This window comes from Amblyraja radiata, chromosome 33 (assembly GCF_010909765.2).
Source record: "Amblyraja radiata isolate CabotCenter1 chromosome 33, sAmbRad1.1.pri, whole genome shotgun sequence".
In the NCBI taxonomy this organism is placed as follows: Eukaryota; Metazoa; Chordata; class Chondrichthyes; order Rajiformes; family Rajidae; genus Amblyraja; species Amblyraja radiata.
Genome location: NC_045988.1, coordinates 9,681,360 through 9,696,036, shown reverse-complemented (window position 1 = coordinate 9,696,036; position 14,677 = coordinate 9,681,360). Strand labels below are relative to the sequence as shown.

General features: G+C 42.5%; 1 protein-coding gene across 5 annotated transcripts in view; it reads left to right on the top strand.

Moving 5' to 3' along the window:
• dixdc1 (DIX domain containing 1) overlaps positions 1 to 14,677 on the top strand; it is a 79,640-nt gene that overhangs the window by 40,408 nt on the left and 24,555 nt on the right. For 4 of the 5 annotated variants that reach the window (XM_033049815.1, XM_033049816.1, XM_033049817.1 and 1 more), the window contains 3 exons: positions 205 to 330; positions 1,401 to 1,659; positions 4,656 to 4,754. In XM_033049815.1, coding sequence (XP_032905706.1) covers positions 205 to 330; positions 1,401 to 1,659; positions 4,656 to 4,754 — 484 coding nt within the window. The remainder of the gene's footprint in view (positions 1 to 204; positions 331 to 1,400; positions 1,660 to 4,655; positions 4,755 to 14,677) is intronic. The other variant, XM_033049818.1, reaches the window with a different exon arrangement.

Here is a 14,677-nt window from a genome sequence, read left to right as displayed (position 1 = left end):
TTGTGAAGAGATGTCTCGGCATTTTTAAGCCAGAATCACGGGCTGTTATCTTTTGTTTGACTTGGAGGTTAAAACAGCTGGTTATGTCAGAAGCCTGGGGCTTCAGATATTTTACATATATACATACATTATGAACAAATAATGGCAGCGATATATGAATTTTATTATTTATGATAATTTGTTTTGTTTTATTCTGTCGTAAAGCGGGTGAACGACTCAGTGATGTTTGCCTCAACCCCCGCAGCCAGAAGGAAATGAAGGACAATGTGGAGAAAGTACTCCAGTTCATAGCCTCCAAGAAGATTCGTATGCACCAGACTTCAGCTCGTGGTGAGTCTGCAGCAACTTCCCTTTATAGTAAAGCCTTTAAGGTTTAAAAAAGAACGTTCCAAGGTGCTTCTGAGAGATGTAGACAACCATCCTGACTGGAGTACAGGAGTGGGCTGGCCAGAAGTGTTATTTGAAGGGGATTGAGTTACAGAAGTTTAGGCATGAAGACTCGAGTCTAAGTGACTGAAACAATAGTCATCCACGATGATGCAAGGGGAGAGGTTGGGGGTGATCTGCAGTCAGCAATGCTCAGAAGAACTTTCCGGGAAGGAGATGTGTTTGGAGGATGTGAAGCGAGACAATGAAGGGATGAAAAAAATAAAGTGCATTTGCATTTGCAATGTGGACTAGCACATTTGGGCATAATGGGTAAGTGGTACCTGGTGTATAATATGAACAGGCCTGCCCTGGTATTAACTGAGTTTAATTTTGTTGAGGTTGGATACAATTATTGATAACAACAAAATACTGCAGATGCTAAAAATATGAAATATACATGCTGGAAAAGCCCACCGCTTCATATTTCCTGATAGTCATCTTAAAACTGACCCAGGCACTGGTCTGTGATCAGTTTGTGCAACTTCACTTCCAGCTGTAAAGTGCTGACGGGACTGTTATCTCAAGTGTGATGTCTACCACAGCTGACAGGAGTATTGATTTCAGCTGATGGATTTATCTCTCTGTAGTTATCTTGAGAGAGAATGTTACAGTTTCCTTCATTATTGTGTGGATAACAATTTGCATTGCTGATTTTTTAAAAATAAATTAGGAATGCCTTTCAACATGAAAGGCAATGTATTTAATTATAACATTGGTGATTAGTATGAAGCTTTCTCTGACAATAGAAATAATTGACAGCCAAATAAACAGTCAAATCGGGGCTTTAGGGCAAGGGCTGCCTGCATATATCTTCCCATTGTTCCTGTATAGCCAAGAGTATAAGGGAAACTGGATTGTTCTTGTTCATCCCCGTACAATTGATATAGATTTCTTATGAGAAGGAAATGTTAAGAAACGAAAGTCCAGGGATTACTGGAACTCAAAAGTTTTAATTTTTCTTGATTGCACAGACATCGTTGAAGGGAACTTGAAATGTGTGATGCGACTGATCCTGTCTCTGGCAGCTCACTTCAAACCATCTGGTGTTAGATCAGCAAGCCAAAGGTCAGCAGCAGCCCTGGGGAGCAATGCCACTGTTCCACTGGACAATCACCGGCCGCTGTCTGCGACGGCCATGGTGCAGAACGCCGCCGCCGCTCTCGCTGAGGCCCGCCACGATGTTTCACGCTCTGGTCGGGAGGTATTCCGCTACAAGCAGGAGATTCCCAGGTGAGACCAGGTTCTGTGGTGTTGCATTCCAGTAATTCCATGGAATTCAGTGGTACTTCATCGTTGCGTTTGGTGTTTTGATATGTGGCTGTAGGATAGTCCATGCCCTGGAAAATACAATTGCTCGGCATTCCTTGTATGATGGCAATTGAATCTGTAAGAAACAAGCGTCTATGCACTTGGCGACATTGAACAGCTGTAAAGAGTAAACTAACCAACACATTTCTAGCACGCAATACATTCTTTTTAGGGTGAATCAGAAATTGCTTTTCTCTGTCTTTTTCTTTTGCCTTAAATATATGTTTATAAAGGAATAGATCCTCTTGCCTCAGTTGCACTAGTGAAAGCAAAGAGCCATTGCTTGGTCTTTCCAGTGAAGATGTAAGCACGAGGGCGAAGGCCCTATTACAACCAATTCTTGCTGTGCAAAGTTGGGGGATTGGCAGATTTTCACTGACTAAATCTCTCTCATTTGTCCTTTGATTGAATTCATGTTTGTCAAGTTGATTGTGTTCTCATCTGTGAAGATAGAATTAAATTATTTCCTTCAAAAGCAAACAATGCTGTAAATACTCAGACTTGGCAGAATCTTTGGAAGAAGAAACTTTTCGGCTCTGTTCTGAACAGCCTCAGATTTTGTGGAGATTTCTAACATCTACAGTTTTGTTTTGCTTGTCAAAAGATTTGCTTACTCACTGTGCCACTTCTTTGTTTCCAGTTATAAGTTCACCAATTTCTGAAAGAAAATCACCTACATTTGTCTTTATTATTTTTCTTTCTGCAGCCACGTGGAAGATTTTGCAGTTCACTTTATGTTCCTTACAGGTTTTCAGTCATGTACTTATTTTTCCCTCTCAATTCCAGTGTTGCATTTAAGGAGAATTTGATCTGCACAGGCCCCATTTGGGACATGTGTTAATGAGACGATGGACTTTAAATGTGGGAAGGAACGACAAAATGCTGTTTGAAGAAGGGTTTCGGCCCGAAACGTCGCCTATTTCCTTCGCTCCATAGATGCTGCTGCACCCGCTGAGTTTCCCCAGCAATTTTGTGTACCGACAAAATGCTGGAGTAACTCAGTGGGTCAGTCAGCATCTCTGGAGAAAAGGGATAGGTGACATAGGTCTGGAGAAGGGTCTCGACCCGAAAAGTCACCCATTCCTCCTCTCCAGACCTATGTCACCACCTGTCCCGCTGAGGTACTCCAGCTTTTTATGTCTATCTTACGTGACATTTCAGGTTGAGACCTTTTTTTCAGACTGAGGCCTTCAGGTTTTGAAAGTTAATTTGGGTATACTGTACCCCAAGCCCAGCATGATATCAAGAGTCAAGAGAGTTTATTGTTATGTGTCCCAGATAGGACAATGAAATTCTTGCTTGCTGCAGCACAACAGAAAATTGTAGGCATAAATACAGAACAGATCAGTGTGTCCATATACCATAGAATATATATATATACACACACATAAATAAACAAATAAAGTGCAATAGGCTGTTATAGTTCAGAGTTTGTTTGAAGTTGTGTTTAATAGTCTGATGGCTGTGGGGACCAAGCTGTTCCTGAACCTGGATGTACCAGTTTTCAGGCTCCTGTACCTTCTTCCTGTTGGCAGCGGAGAGATGAGTGTGTGGCCAGGATGGTGTGGGTCCTTGATGGTGTTGGCAGCCTTTTTGAGGCAGTGACTGCGATAGATCCTCTCGATGGTAGGGAGGACTGGGCAGTGTTTACAACGTTTTGCAGCCTTTTCCGCTCCTGGACGCTCAAGTTGCCGAACCAAGCCATGATGCAACCGGTCAGCATGCTCTCTACTGTGCACCTGTAGAAGTTCGAGAGAGTCCTCCTTGACGTACCGACTCTCCGTAATCTTCTCAGGAAGTAGAGGCACTGATGTGCTTTCTTTATAATTGCATCAGTGTTCTGGGACCAGGAGAGATCTTCGGAAATATGCACAGCCAGGAATTTGACGTTCTTGACCCTTTCCACCATCGACCCGTTGATATAAACGGGACAGTGGGTCCCCATCCTACCCCTTCCAAAGTCCACAATCAGTTCCTTGGTTTTGCTGGTGTTGAGAGCCAGGTTATTGTGCTGGCACCATTTGGTCAATCGGTCGATCTCACTTCTATACTCTGACTCGTCCCCATCAGTGATTCGTCCCACAACAGTGGTGTCGTCGGCGAACTTGAAATGGTAGCTTTAAAATGTGTTCCTTGTGACTCTAAAAAGAAGGAGACAGAAAATGAACTGAGAAATGTTCACTTTTCCTCCACTGGTACAGATAATACTAGTGTGACACGTCAATTTTGATCCCTTTCGGCTCCAGGTAGTATTCCCAGTGAATAGTTTGTGAATCTGCAGCCCATGGTGCCCTCTGCTGGCAGTTTTCATTTTAACATAAATTCCAGCACTGATTGTTGAATCTTTTTGCAGTTAAGTATTTAGCAAAAATTCCAAGAAAATATGTTGAATTCTGGGAAGGTGAAATGAAAACAGAAAATATTGGATATTCTCAGCAGGTCAGGCAGCATTTGTGGGGAAATGTGAGGGAGGAGGTAAAGGGACATCAACTGTGGTTTCAGGGTAAAGTAACTGGAGAGGGTACGGTTTGAGTGGGAAGAGATGAGTGAGTGAAAGAGTTGTGGAGAATGTGGTCTATTTGGAAAGCAGAAAGGGGTGGGGACGGGTCTCTGTTCGTTTTAAGCATAAGGGATTCCCATTGCAATAACTATTATTTGGGGAAAATAAGTTCAAAGGAGAAGTTGGTGTCACCGAGAGTAGCGGCCTGGCAGAGCTGTGTGAACAAGGTGATGGCTAACCTCTGCCAAGGAAAGGGCGTTTCTCATGCAATGTTTTCATTGAGTTCTCTCCATGTACTTACCAACCCAATGAATACTTCCACATTTACTATTTTGTGAATTTTGAAATCTGATGAGAGATTGGAAGAGGTTCTGCTATTTAGATTTGCATTAACCAATGACCATCTTTTCTGTTGTAGCTGTGACGAGGAAATGAGCAGTCGTTCCTGGAGCGTTCGAGCAATGGTGAAACAGTACGAGGGCCAGCAGATACCTGTATCACCACCACTCTCACCAAGGTAATCGATGTACTGCTTTCTTAGTTTCACTCTAGGAGCTTGGCTCCTTCCATTTCTGCTTGTGTATGGATACAGTTAAATGTGCTAATCATTCCATTGTGCAACTTGCAGGAATCTCAATGTATTATGAAACTCGTTAGTAAAAATTGTTTTTCATATTTGTTTTTGTTTTTAACATACATGTCGTGAAGAATCATTTTTAAAAGGTGGAACTTTGCATACAATTTAAACTGACACAAGCGTCTGAAGTTTGACGATAAGATAAAAATATTAGGTGACCTTGGCATCAGAAACTGTTGAGAGTGATTTTCTTTTCTCCTGCTCCAGGAAATTGATTTCTGCGTGTATTGCGTCTAAACTTTGACATGAACCTGAAACATTCCCATAACACTGTTGAAGTGTTGGGGAATTGCGCACCTCATATCAGACAATATTTATCCCTCAGCTACATTTCAAATGTAGATGATCTAGTCACTTATCCTGTAGCTGTTACATTCAATATATTGATGGTGTTATTGCACTTCGCTGGGTTGCAATGGTGTCAGAATCATAGAGTGATACTGCGTGGAAACAGGCTCTTCGGCCCAACTTGCCCACACCGGCCAACATGTCCCAGTTACTCTAGTCCACATTTGCCCCATATCACTCCAATATATACATTGCCCTCCATAATTGTAGATAGGTTATATTACTTATCAATCAATGTAGTGTTTTATTTCACCCATTTTGTCCCTTATCTCGTGTTGCTATGGCCAACTCATTCCGTAAACTGATCCTCTGATTTTTGACTCAGACCTCGCTGAACATTGGCGGATTTTTGAGCGCAATTTCAACTTTTACATTCGTGCTGCTCATCGCAACTAGACCAACGTGTCTCTCTCCTTCTCAACATCGCTGACCCAGAAGTTATTAAACGAGCAGAGCGTTTCGACCTTGCTCCTGCAGTTCTGGTTCACAACAATCAGATCGTGGTACCTGCTGAAACTTGAGATGATCCCACTTCTGACACCATGTTGAGTCAATCACACATACTCACGGATCTGGTACAACAGTATAAAAGCTCGTACAATAGCCGGCGTGCCAATTTGCCGTACACAGTGCCCCCGCACGCCGCTTGCAGATAATGGCAGTCAGTTCACTAGCCAGTGTTTTAAAAACTTTGCCCAATGATGGGATTTTCGCCACATCACCAGCAGTCCAGAATTCCCACAATCAAATGGACTTGCAGAACGGGCTGTCATGAGCGGCTAGCAATTGATGGAGCGCTCACATCTTGCTAAATCCGATATCTACCTGGACCTGTTCAACCTGACAATGTGCACTTTAACCACATGTGATTTTTTTTCTATTACAAATCTCAAATTGTGGAGTACAGAGGCAAATAAATAAATGATGGGTCTTTGTCCCAAACATTATGGAGTGCACTATATGTCCTATCCATGTAATTGTGTAATCCATGGTGGACCATGTAATCCATAATAACCAGACTTTAGAAGTTAGCTATGAAGCTATGAAAATAACTATGAAGTACTAGCATCGTCTCGGCATTGTGAATTATAAAGCAGCAAGCTTTTTTTTCTTGATATCCATGTGTCGATTTACTTCCAGCATTAGTACCTCAATATTGATCAAAGATGCAGAAATCAGCTGACCTATTTATCTAACCCCACCTCCCTTAATCTGGAGCAGTGGTGCTGAATGTAGCAGTTGTGTTGTAGATGGGATAGTGGAACCTGCTACATCCTGGCATGTTTGCCTTGGATAACGTGTGATAAACTCACTGAATCGTTTGTGGAATTGCATCGCACATCAAACTATTGTAACTCTGAAGCCAAACTCTAGCCTAGATTTAGTGTATCTGATTCGTAAATAAAATCATAGTAATAACATACTATGCTATTTTTGGTGTTACGTTTAGTAAAGTCTATCTCCAAACACATGTTTGAGGCTTGTAAAAGTTATATATAGAGGTAATTAGAAGTTGGGCAGAACAGTCAAATGCAGAAATATATCATTAAATCTTCTGATGGGTGAATTTTGCTAAAATAACTAGGTCCTCTTGATTTAAATTTTCTTTTTGAGGTTGCACATGGTCTGACCTGATGTAACAGTTTTTGGAGGGAATCATGGTGGAGGGTGGGGAGCAGGGACGTGCGGTCAGGGGAGGCAGGGGAGGCAGAGCCTCACCTGTCATACTCCCAATAAAAATAGCTGTTAAGAAAAGTAAAGAAAAATAATATTAAAATAAAATAAATATAAAGATTTTTCCACTGATCTGTGTTATTAATGTCATTTCTATATGAATCTAATCATTTATTATAGTCAAAATCGCCAAATTTGCGCAGCTCCGCTGCAAATACAGGGAGAGATGGGAGGTGAGGCAGCAATGAGCTGAGCCTCCCCTCTGATTGCGCAACCCCTCAGAAACTGGATGGAGAGCGGGCAATAAGTGTGTGCCCGTTACAATCTCTCTGTATGTCACCAATGTAATGTTTGTAAACCCCTTCATTACATGTCTTATTTCACGTATAAATATATTAAATTTAAGCTCGCTGGTCTTGTCATAAAACTGCAATGAAAAGCACCAGGGGAGGCAGCGATCACATCTGCCTCACTGAGGGGGTGTGTCTTGAGCCCAGTGGAGGGAGAGCGAGCGTCAATTATGTAGGCTCGGCCCACGTAATTGACGCTACCCCACTCTCCCTCCACGTTAGCTAGCTTCAGCAGCGGCGGCGCAGCACTGGATTCCACCGCTGGCGGCGCTGACTTTCCAGCCGCGGGCGGCGCTGACTGGTAGGTTGATTTGTAGCGGCCGATTCGGAGGCTCTGGGCCGCTGAGAGCTCCCAATTGGGCCACGCGCCTAAGGGGGCCCCACGCTTGAGTAATGTGCTCTCAGCTCGGGTAGATCTACCCCGGGTGGAGGGGGGAGAGAGGGGTGGAGAGAGAGTAGAGGGGTGGAGGGGGAAGCAAGGGGTAGATGGGGAGGGGGGTATGAGGGGTAATGGAGAAGGGGGAGAGGGGAAGGTGGGTCGTTCCCTCACGGTCCCGGGGCAACGCTCCCGCCCCTCCAGTCGCTGTGCTTCACGCACACAGCCCCGGCTCCATCCCTCTCTCTGGGGAGACGTGGTGATCAATACAGGGAGGGCCGGGCCACTGATACTAGCCAGTGTCTCCCCAGCCATTGACCTCACCACACGCCACTGGTGGGGAGGTGGGAGGAGGAATAGTCGGAGATGAGGGGGATGGTTGGAGGTGGGGGAGGGATGGTCGGAGGTGGAGTGGGACAGACAACGACACAACAGATTGGGCAGGAGATTGCTGAACCTGCAGGATGAACACTGGACTGACATGGTGTGAGGCGTGGATATGAAGCCGTTAATCCAAGCTGGACTACATTCATGAACCATATGTTGCTATTGCCTTCCCAGCAATCATTTGGAAGAGATAATAACTTGGATTGTATTTGTGCTTGGATTAGATCTGTTCAGCATCCTTAAGAGAATTCTTATGTGTATACTTCCTTAAAATATTGGTATTGTGATTCATTATTATATTCAGCAAATCCCAAGTGCTGGAGGAACTCAGTGGGCCAGGCAGCATCTGTGCAAGGCATGGACAAACAACTTTATGTGGCAGAACCCTACTTCAGACTTTCGTCTGTCTTTCTGAAGAGAAAGTGCAGAAAATCTCAGGAAAGAGCCTTTGGGGGAATTGGAGAATGGTTATGAGTAAGGAAGCATAAATTGGCTTTAAACCCGGTAGCAACCATGTGCATTCCTTAATTACCTGCCTGTGGCCAGAGTAATCATCTGTTCAGTCAAGAGTGCAATATTATTTAAATAGCATTGTTTGAAAAATGATTGTATTTTTAAGGTGGCTGGATGAATTGGATGAGTGGTGAGGTTTCCCAAAGCTTGGTGCTGTATCCTATTGAGGGGATTAAAGCAAGTAATTAGAAACTGATTATGTATGAAATTAAATCTAAAACTGTTCTACATTAATGGCAGTATTTTTTTTAAGACATGTGAAACTATTCCATATTATGGTGATCTAGGGCATTTTTCCCCCAGGATGATATTTAATTGAAGACATCTGTGATGCAGTCCAAGCTATTTTAAAGATTGAGAAATAGGACAGAAGTTGGAGACCAGAGCAATTGTACATTCCATTTCTTTACACCCTTTAACCCAATGCTTTCCTTACAAAATAAATGGTAGAAATGTATGTCTTTGAACGTGGATTAAGCCCACTGACTATAGGCCATGTATAATAGGAACTTTCTATCATCCACCACTTCATAGAAACTATATTATGATGGAGATCTCAATATCTTAATACTCGTAACAGTAAACATTATTTCCTTCCTATTTCCAATGACTATTAGAGTCATACAGCATGGAACCAGGCCCTTTGGCCCAACCTATCCATGCTGACCAAGATGCCCCATCTAGGCTAGTCCGATTTGCTTGTGTTTGGCTCCTTACCTATTATATATTTCCTATCCATGTACCTGTTCAAGTCTTTTAAATGTTGTTATTGCATCTACTGCAACTACCTTCACTGTCAGCTTGTCCCATATACCCACTAGGTGAAAACAATGCCCCTTAAATTCCTATTAAATCTTTCCCATCTCAACTTAAACCTATATTAAGCAGCACCTCATATTCCGCTCGGGTAACATACAACCCAATAACATGAATATTGAGTAGGAACGAACTGCAGATGCTGTTTTAAATCGAAGGTAGACAAAATGCTGGAGTAACTCAGCGGGACAGGCAGCATCTCTGGAGAGAAGGAATGGGTGACGTTTCGGGTCAAGACCCTTCTTCAGACTGGATTCATAGAAGAAGGACAATGAAATGACCGTATGGAAATATGTCAGGTACTGAGGGGGGATTTGGCAAGATCAGCGTTGAGATGTTTCCACTGGTGGGAGAGCTCTGAACATCAGGATACAGTTGTGAGATATGGTCATTTAAAACAAAGCTGAGGAACATCTTCTTGAGGAGGGAGGTGACTCTCTGGGATTCTTTGCACTCCAGGATCACTGGCCGGATCACAAGGAGGATGTAGATAAATACTTGGAAGATTATGGAACTCATGCCGATGGATTCTGACACAGAACAAGACTTGAGATATGGGACAGGTCAGCCAGGAGCAGATGGAAAGGCGGGCAGGCTCGCGGGGCTGGGTGACCTACTCCTGATCATACTTCCTTGTGTTCTTAACCTTGTATTATCAAGCAAGCAGATAAGAGAGAAAATAAAAGTGGTGACTGGATTTTTAAATGAGGCAGTAAGGAAGTAATGTGCAGAGCTTTGCATTTAGGTATTGTCTTGGTTCAGGTGCAGGCATCTTGTGTCTGAAGGAGATGGTGGTGAGTGTGAGCCTCACTTCTGAAATGGGCACCTTATCAATGTAACACTTTAGTTTAGATTAGAGATACAACATGGAAATAGGTCCTTTGGCCCACCGAGTCCGTGTTGACCAGTGATCCCTGTACACTAGCACATACCCACACACTAGGGACAATTTACAATCTTTACCGAAGACTATTAGCTTACATACCTGTACGTCTTTGTAATGTGGGAGGAAACCAGAGCACCCACCGAAAACCCACGCGATCACGGGAAGAACGCACAAGCTCCATACAGACAACACCCATATTCAGGATCAAACCCGGGTCTCTGGCGCTGTAAGGCAGCAACTCTACCACTGCACCACCTTTGGGGGAACTGATAAATTGGGGTCCGTAGAGATGAGATATTAACAAGGCCCCGCTGCACTTTTACAAAATCCCATGGGACGTGAGTAGGGAAGCTCAGATCGCACGGCCCATATTTATTCTTCTAATCCTCGTGTTCAGAAGTGGGTGTTGGGAACACCAGCATTCATCTCATCCCTCTGATGGATATGCTGACATCCACTGAAAGGCGATCAGTATAACTCAGATATCTGATCGTTTGCCTCATTGTTGTTGTTGTGAGCAATTTCTACATTGTATTTCCTTATATTTTTTCAGTGGCTGTGGTTCAGAATTAAATTGTTGACTTTGGTATTTGTGAAAGTTTGGGTTTATAAATACACATTCATTACTGTGGCCTTTGCCTCAACTGAAACCAAAAGTTAAATATTTTTTTGAAAGTATTTGCTTAGCTTTATTGATGTGGTTACAAAAAAGATGGTGCTGGGAACAAGTTAAATAAATCTGTGTATTGCATATTAATTTGTTTGGACACGTTGGTTTGCTATTTTTAAACAAAGCAGGATTGTGCGGACATTATTGATTTTGCTTCTTTCATTCCGCTGCACAGTCGGGTCACAGACACAGGCTGCCTGTCTGGCCTCTGTCTCATCCTTACTCCCACCACAGTCACTGCCAAGTGAAAGTGACTGCATATATGGCATCCAGCACTTGGAGTTTCTATTTGAAATGTCTACTGTGCTGTGTTGTGCAATGGTAAATTTGTTCTTTATGACTGGAATTCTGTTGATATTGAATACAGCGGCCTCTTCTAGCTTCATATCTCTGTGGCATTTTACATGCCAAATATCTGGATATATCGTTCCTTAAATACCTGGAGGCATATAATCTGGTGAAGAGCTGGTGATCAGAGCATGCAGAATGTGTTTTCTGGCCAGACAAGTAGCTGAGCCTCATTAAAAATGATTTATTCTTTAAAACCAGTTGCCAGTACTGGTGCTGCAATGGAACACTGCAGTGGGAAAAGCAACTGGAATTACTGTCTGATTCACATAGTTCCTAACAAAGCAAATTCCGAACCCGGGGTGAATTTCACTGAGTTCAGTATCTCTCCTACAAGGAGAAAATAATACTGACTTATTACAGGAACATCAAAGCTAGAAAAAGCAACATGTCTGTTGAGTACCCTGTGTTAAGCAGTAAAACTGAACCTGATCTTTTAGCTGAACATTTGGTTGCGTATTATTTTACTGTATTTGAATATCACAAACAATATTAGTGATAGGAATAGCGCTGCTGTCTTCAAATCAGTCACGTATTATTTTTTCTCATGGGTTATACTTTGTGGCAACCTAAGCTTTTCTTGTTGTTTTCTTTGTCAGCACAGTGACTCTTTTGTGCCCTGATCTGTACTAGTAGCTGGCCACGTCATTGTTAAACAAAACAGCGAGCCAGCAAAGATTGCAAAATCAATAGTAGTCAATTCATTTATTATAACACCAACCTTCATGGGAGTAAACGTGAAGCTCGCAACATAACTGCAGAAACCGTTTCAAGTGCCTGAAAGAACTGTTCCATTGTAAACAAAAAAAAGGTTAATTGAAAATTTTCATTTCAATGGATCCTTGCAGAAATGCAAAACACCCTGTCCTTCAGTTGGTGCCAAGTCCCCATTTCATTGTGTACACTATAGCTGGCAATGTATTAATGTTGCTCGAATTCTGTAACCAGTCTTCTTATGACACTGATGCCGTGGATTTGAGAGTCACTGTACAGATTGTGATATCTGAGAGTGGTTTATTTTATTAATCCTGAAATTGTCTCGTGTGTCAGAAAATAAAACGATAGATGTGATGTTTGGAGACACACTGGCTGGTAATCGTAGAGCACGTTAAAATGGTGAGCCACGCTAGATCTGTTCGAGCTTTCTCCCAACTTCCTTCCCAAAGAAGCTAAATTATGAGGTTGTCGGTCATTCTTATCCAAGTATCCGACAGAATTACATGAACACAAGAAAAAAGGAGAGATTCAAGAGATTGCAGATGCTGCAATCTGGAGCAAAACCAAACTGCTGGAGGAACAGCAGGTCAAGCAGCCTCTGAGGGGGGAAAGGAATAGTCGATGTTGCATTTGAGACCCTTTATCAGGACTGAGATTGTTGCAGAGAGATAGTCAGTGTGAAGAGGAGTGAGGGAAGGGGGAGGCAAGAGCTGCAGGTGAGGGGGGAGGTGATGGACAGATAGGGCTGGGGGCATGGGGAGCGGTGGAGTAGGGATACGTTTAAAAATAGGAATATTACCCCCTTCCAGTGTTTCCTCTAGTAGCTCATTCCACATACTGACTACCCTCTGAGTGAAAACACTGTCCTGAGGTTCTTCAAATCTCTCACCTTAAGCCTATGGCTTCTAGCTTTAGAATTATCTACCCTGGGAAAAAAACTGTGAGCGTTTACTTTATCCATGCTGTTCGTGATCTTGTACGCCTCAATAAGGTCACCGCTCAGCCTCTTGCGCTCAAAAGAAAAAAGTGCCTACCTATCCAACCTTTCCCTATAACTCAAGCCCACAAGCCCAGGTAACATCCTGGCGCATCTTCCACACCCTTTCCAAATGAATGACATCCTTCCTGTAGCTGAGCGACCAGAACTGCACACAGCACTCCTGGAGTGGTCTCGCCAATGACTTGTACAGCTGCATCATGATGTCAACATTTTGTATTCGGTTCCCTTCGCAATGAAGGCACGATATAGGAAATGGTATAGGAAAGCTGAGAAATGTATATAGAGGAAAATGTGTTTACCTTTTTAAAATAATTCCAAAGCTTTCAAATATCATATATATTACCTGATCATAAAGAACATTTTGCCTCTCTGAAAATAACTCCTCTACATTTTTTAAATTTCTTGGCTTGATCTAATTATGTTTTTTATATTTAAAAATATAGTACTGAAAGTGTTAAGTAGTTTGGAGTAGATAGTTTAGCAATGCATGCTGGTGATTCGGGATCACAATCTGAGTCAGGGTCTTGTGGGGGAAGTCATAGAATATGCTGCAGTAACATACTCAGGGACTCGCACTGCCTGTTTCACATTGATTGTGTATGTTCTGTATTCAAAAGCCACAGCAATCACCTCAGTACAAGCGGCAATAATATAATGATCAGTTGAGGGCAATCGGACTATATCCCTTGCAATTGAGTAATAGGCTCTGATCAGTTCCAAGCTCCTCCCCTTCCCTTCACGTTGTGTTTCATCCCTGTGGTATGAGGTAAATGAACAGCGACTGTTGTGCATTGGCTATGTCTCACAACAGGGAAGGCTGAAGAATTGAGAGTCAGTGCATTTCAAACACTGGCTTCTTAAGTCAATCGCTGAAAAAATCTGTTTCCAATTTGGAGTAGTTGTTTCTGCAAACTGTTCTCGGGATTTAAGCGTGGACTGAAAATAAGGAGACTCGATATTCCAAGAAAAAAAACAGTCATGTCTCTGAAAATGGCTCAAAGCAGAAAAGGATCAAGCAAAACAGGCAGCAAATTGTGAACCTTAGCTACTGGAACTGGATGCTTGAAGAAATTGCTCATGTTAAGCAATCTTTTCTGATGGTGTTGTAGCTGGATGTACGTGGGAGAGGCGTGAATAGGCACTGTGGCTAAATGAAGAGTATAACTTGTTGTGAAGCTGAAGGTCAAAGGGGACAATGGGAGGACTACAAATCAAATGGTAGGAGCTTTTTAAATAAACAGAACCTGTACCGTTATAGCGGCAGTATTTTCATTCATCTCCATGCTCAGCTTTCAACCGATTGCCAGTGTCTGTGCTTAGATTCTTGGCAGCAATTAGAAAAGGAAAAATATTTGTTGAAGTTCTGCTGAGGTAAAGAAAACCTGCGTCTCCTGAGACAATGTGGCAAAAGCAATGATGTTTTTATCTGGACTGCTGCTTCATAAGGTTTTCCACATTAATGGCATTAACAAAATGAATTATGTGATTTGTGGCTTGTCTGCAGTAGCAGTGTCACTGGTTATGTGTAAATCAGTTTAAAAGCTTTAGATCGTTCATCCGCATAAATCTTTATAAACATCTGAACAGTATGTTCCTCAGGCTCCATTAACCTATATTTGGATCTGACCTAGTCCCTTCCTCCTGTGTCCAAGCCCCTAAAGTATGAATGAGAGGAAAATAATTTTTATATAAAAATTTTTAATGTCCGCGCATCATTA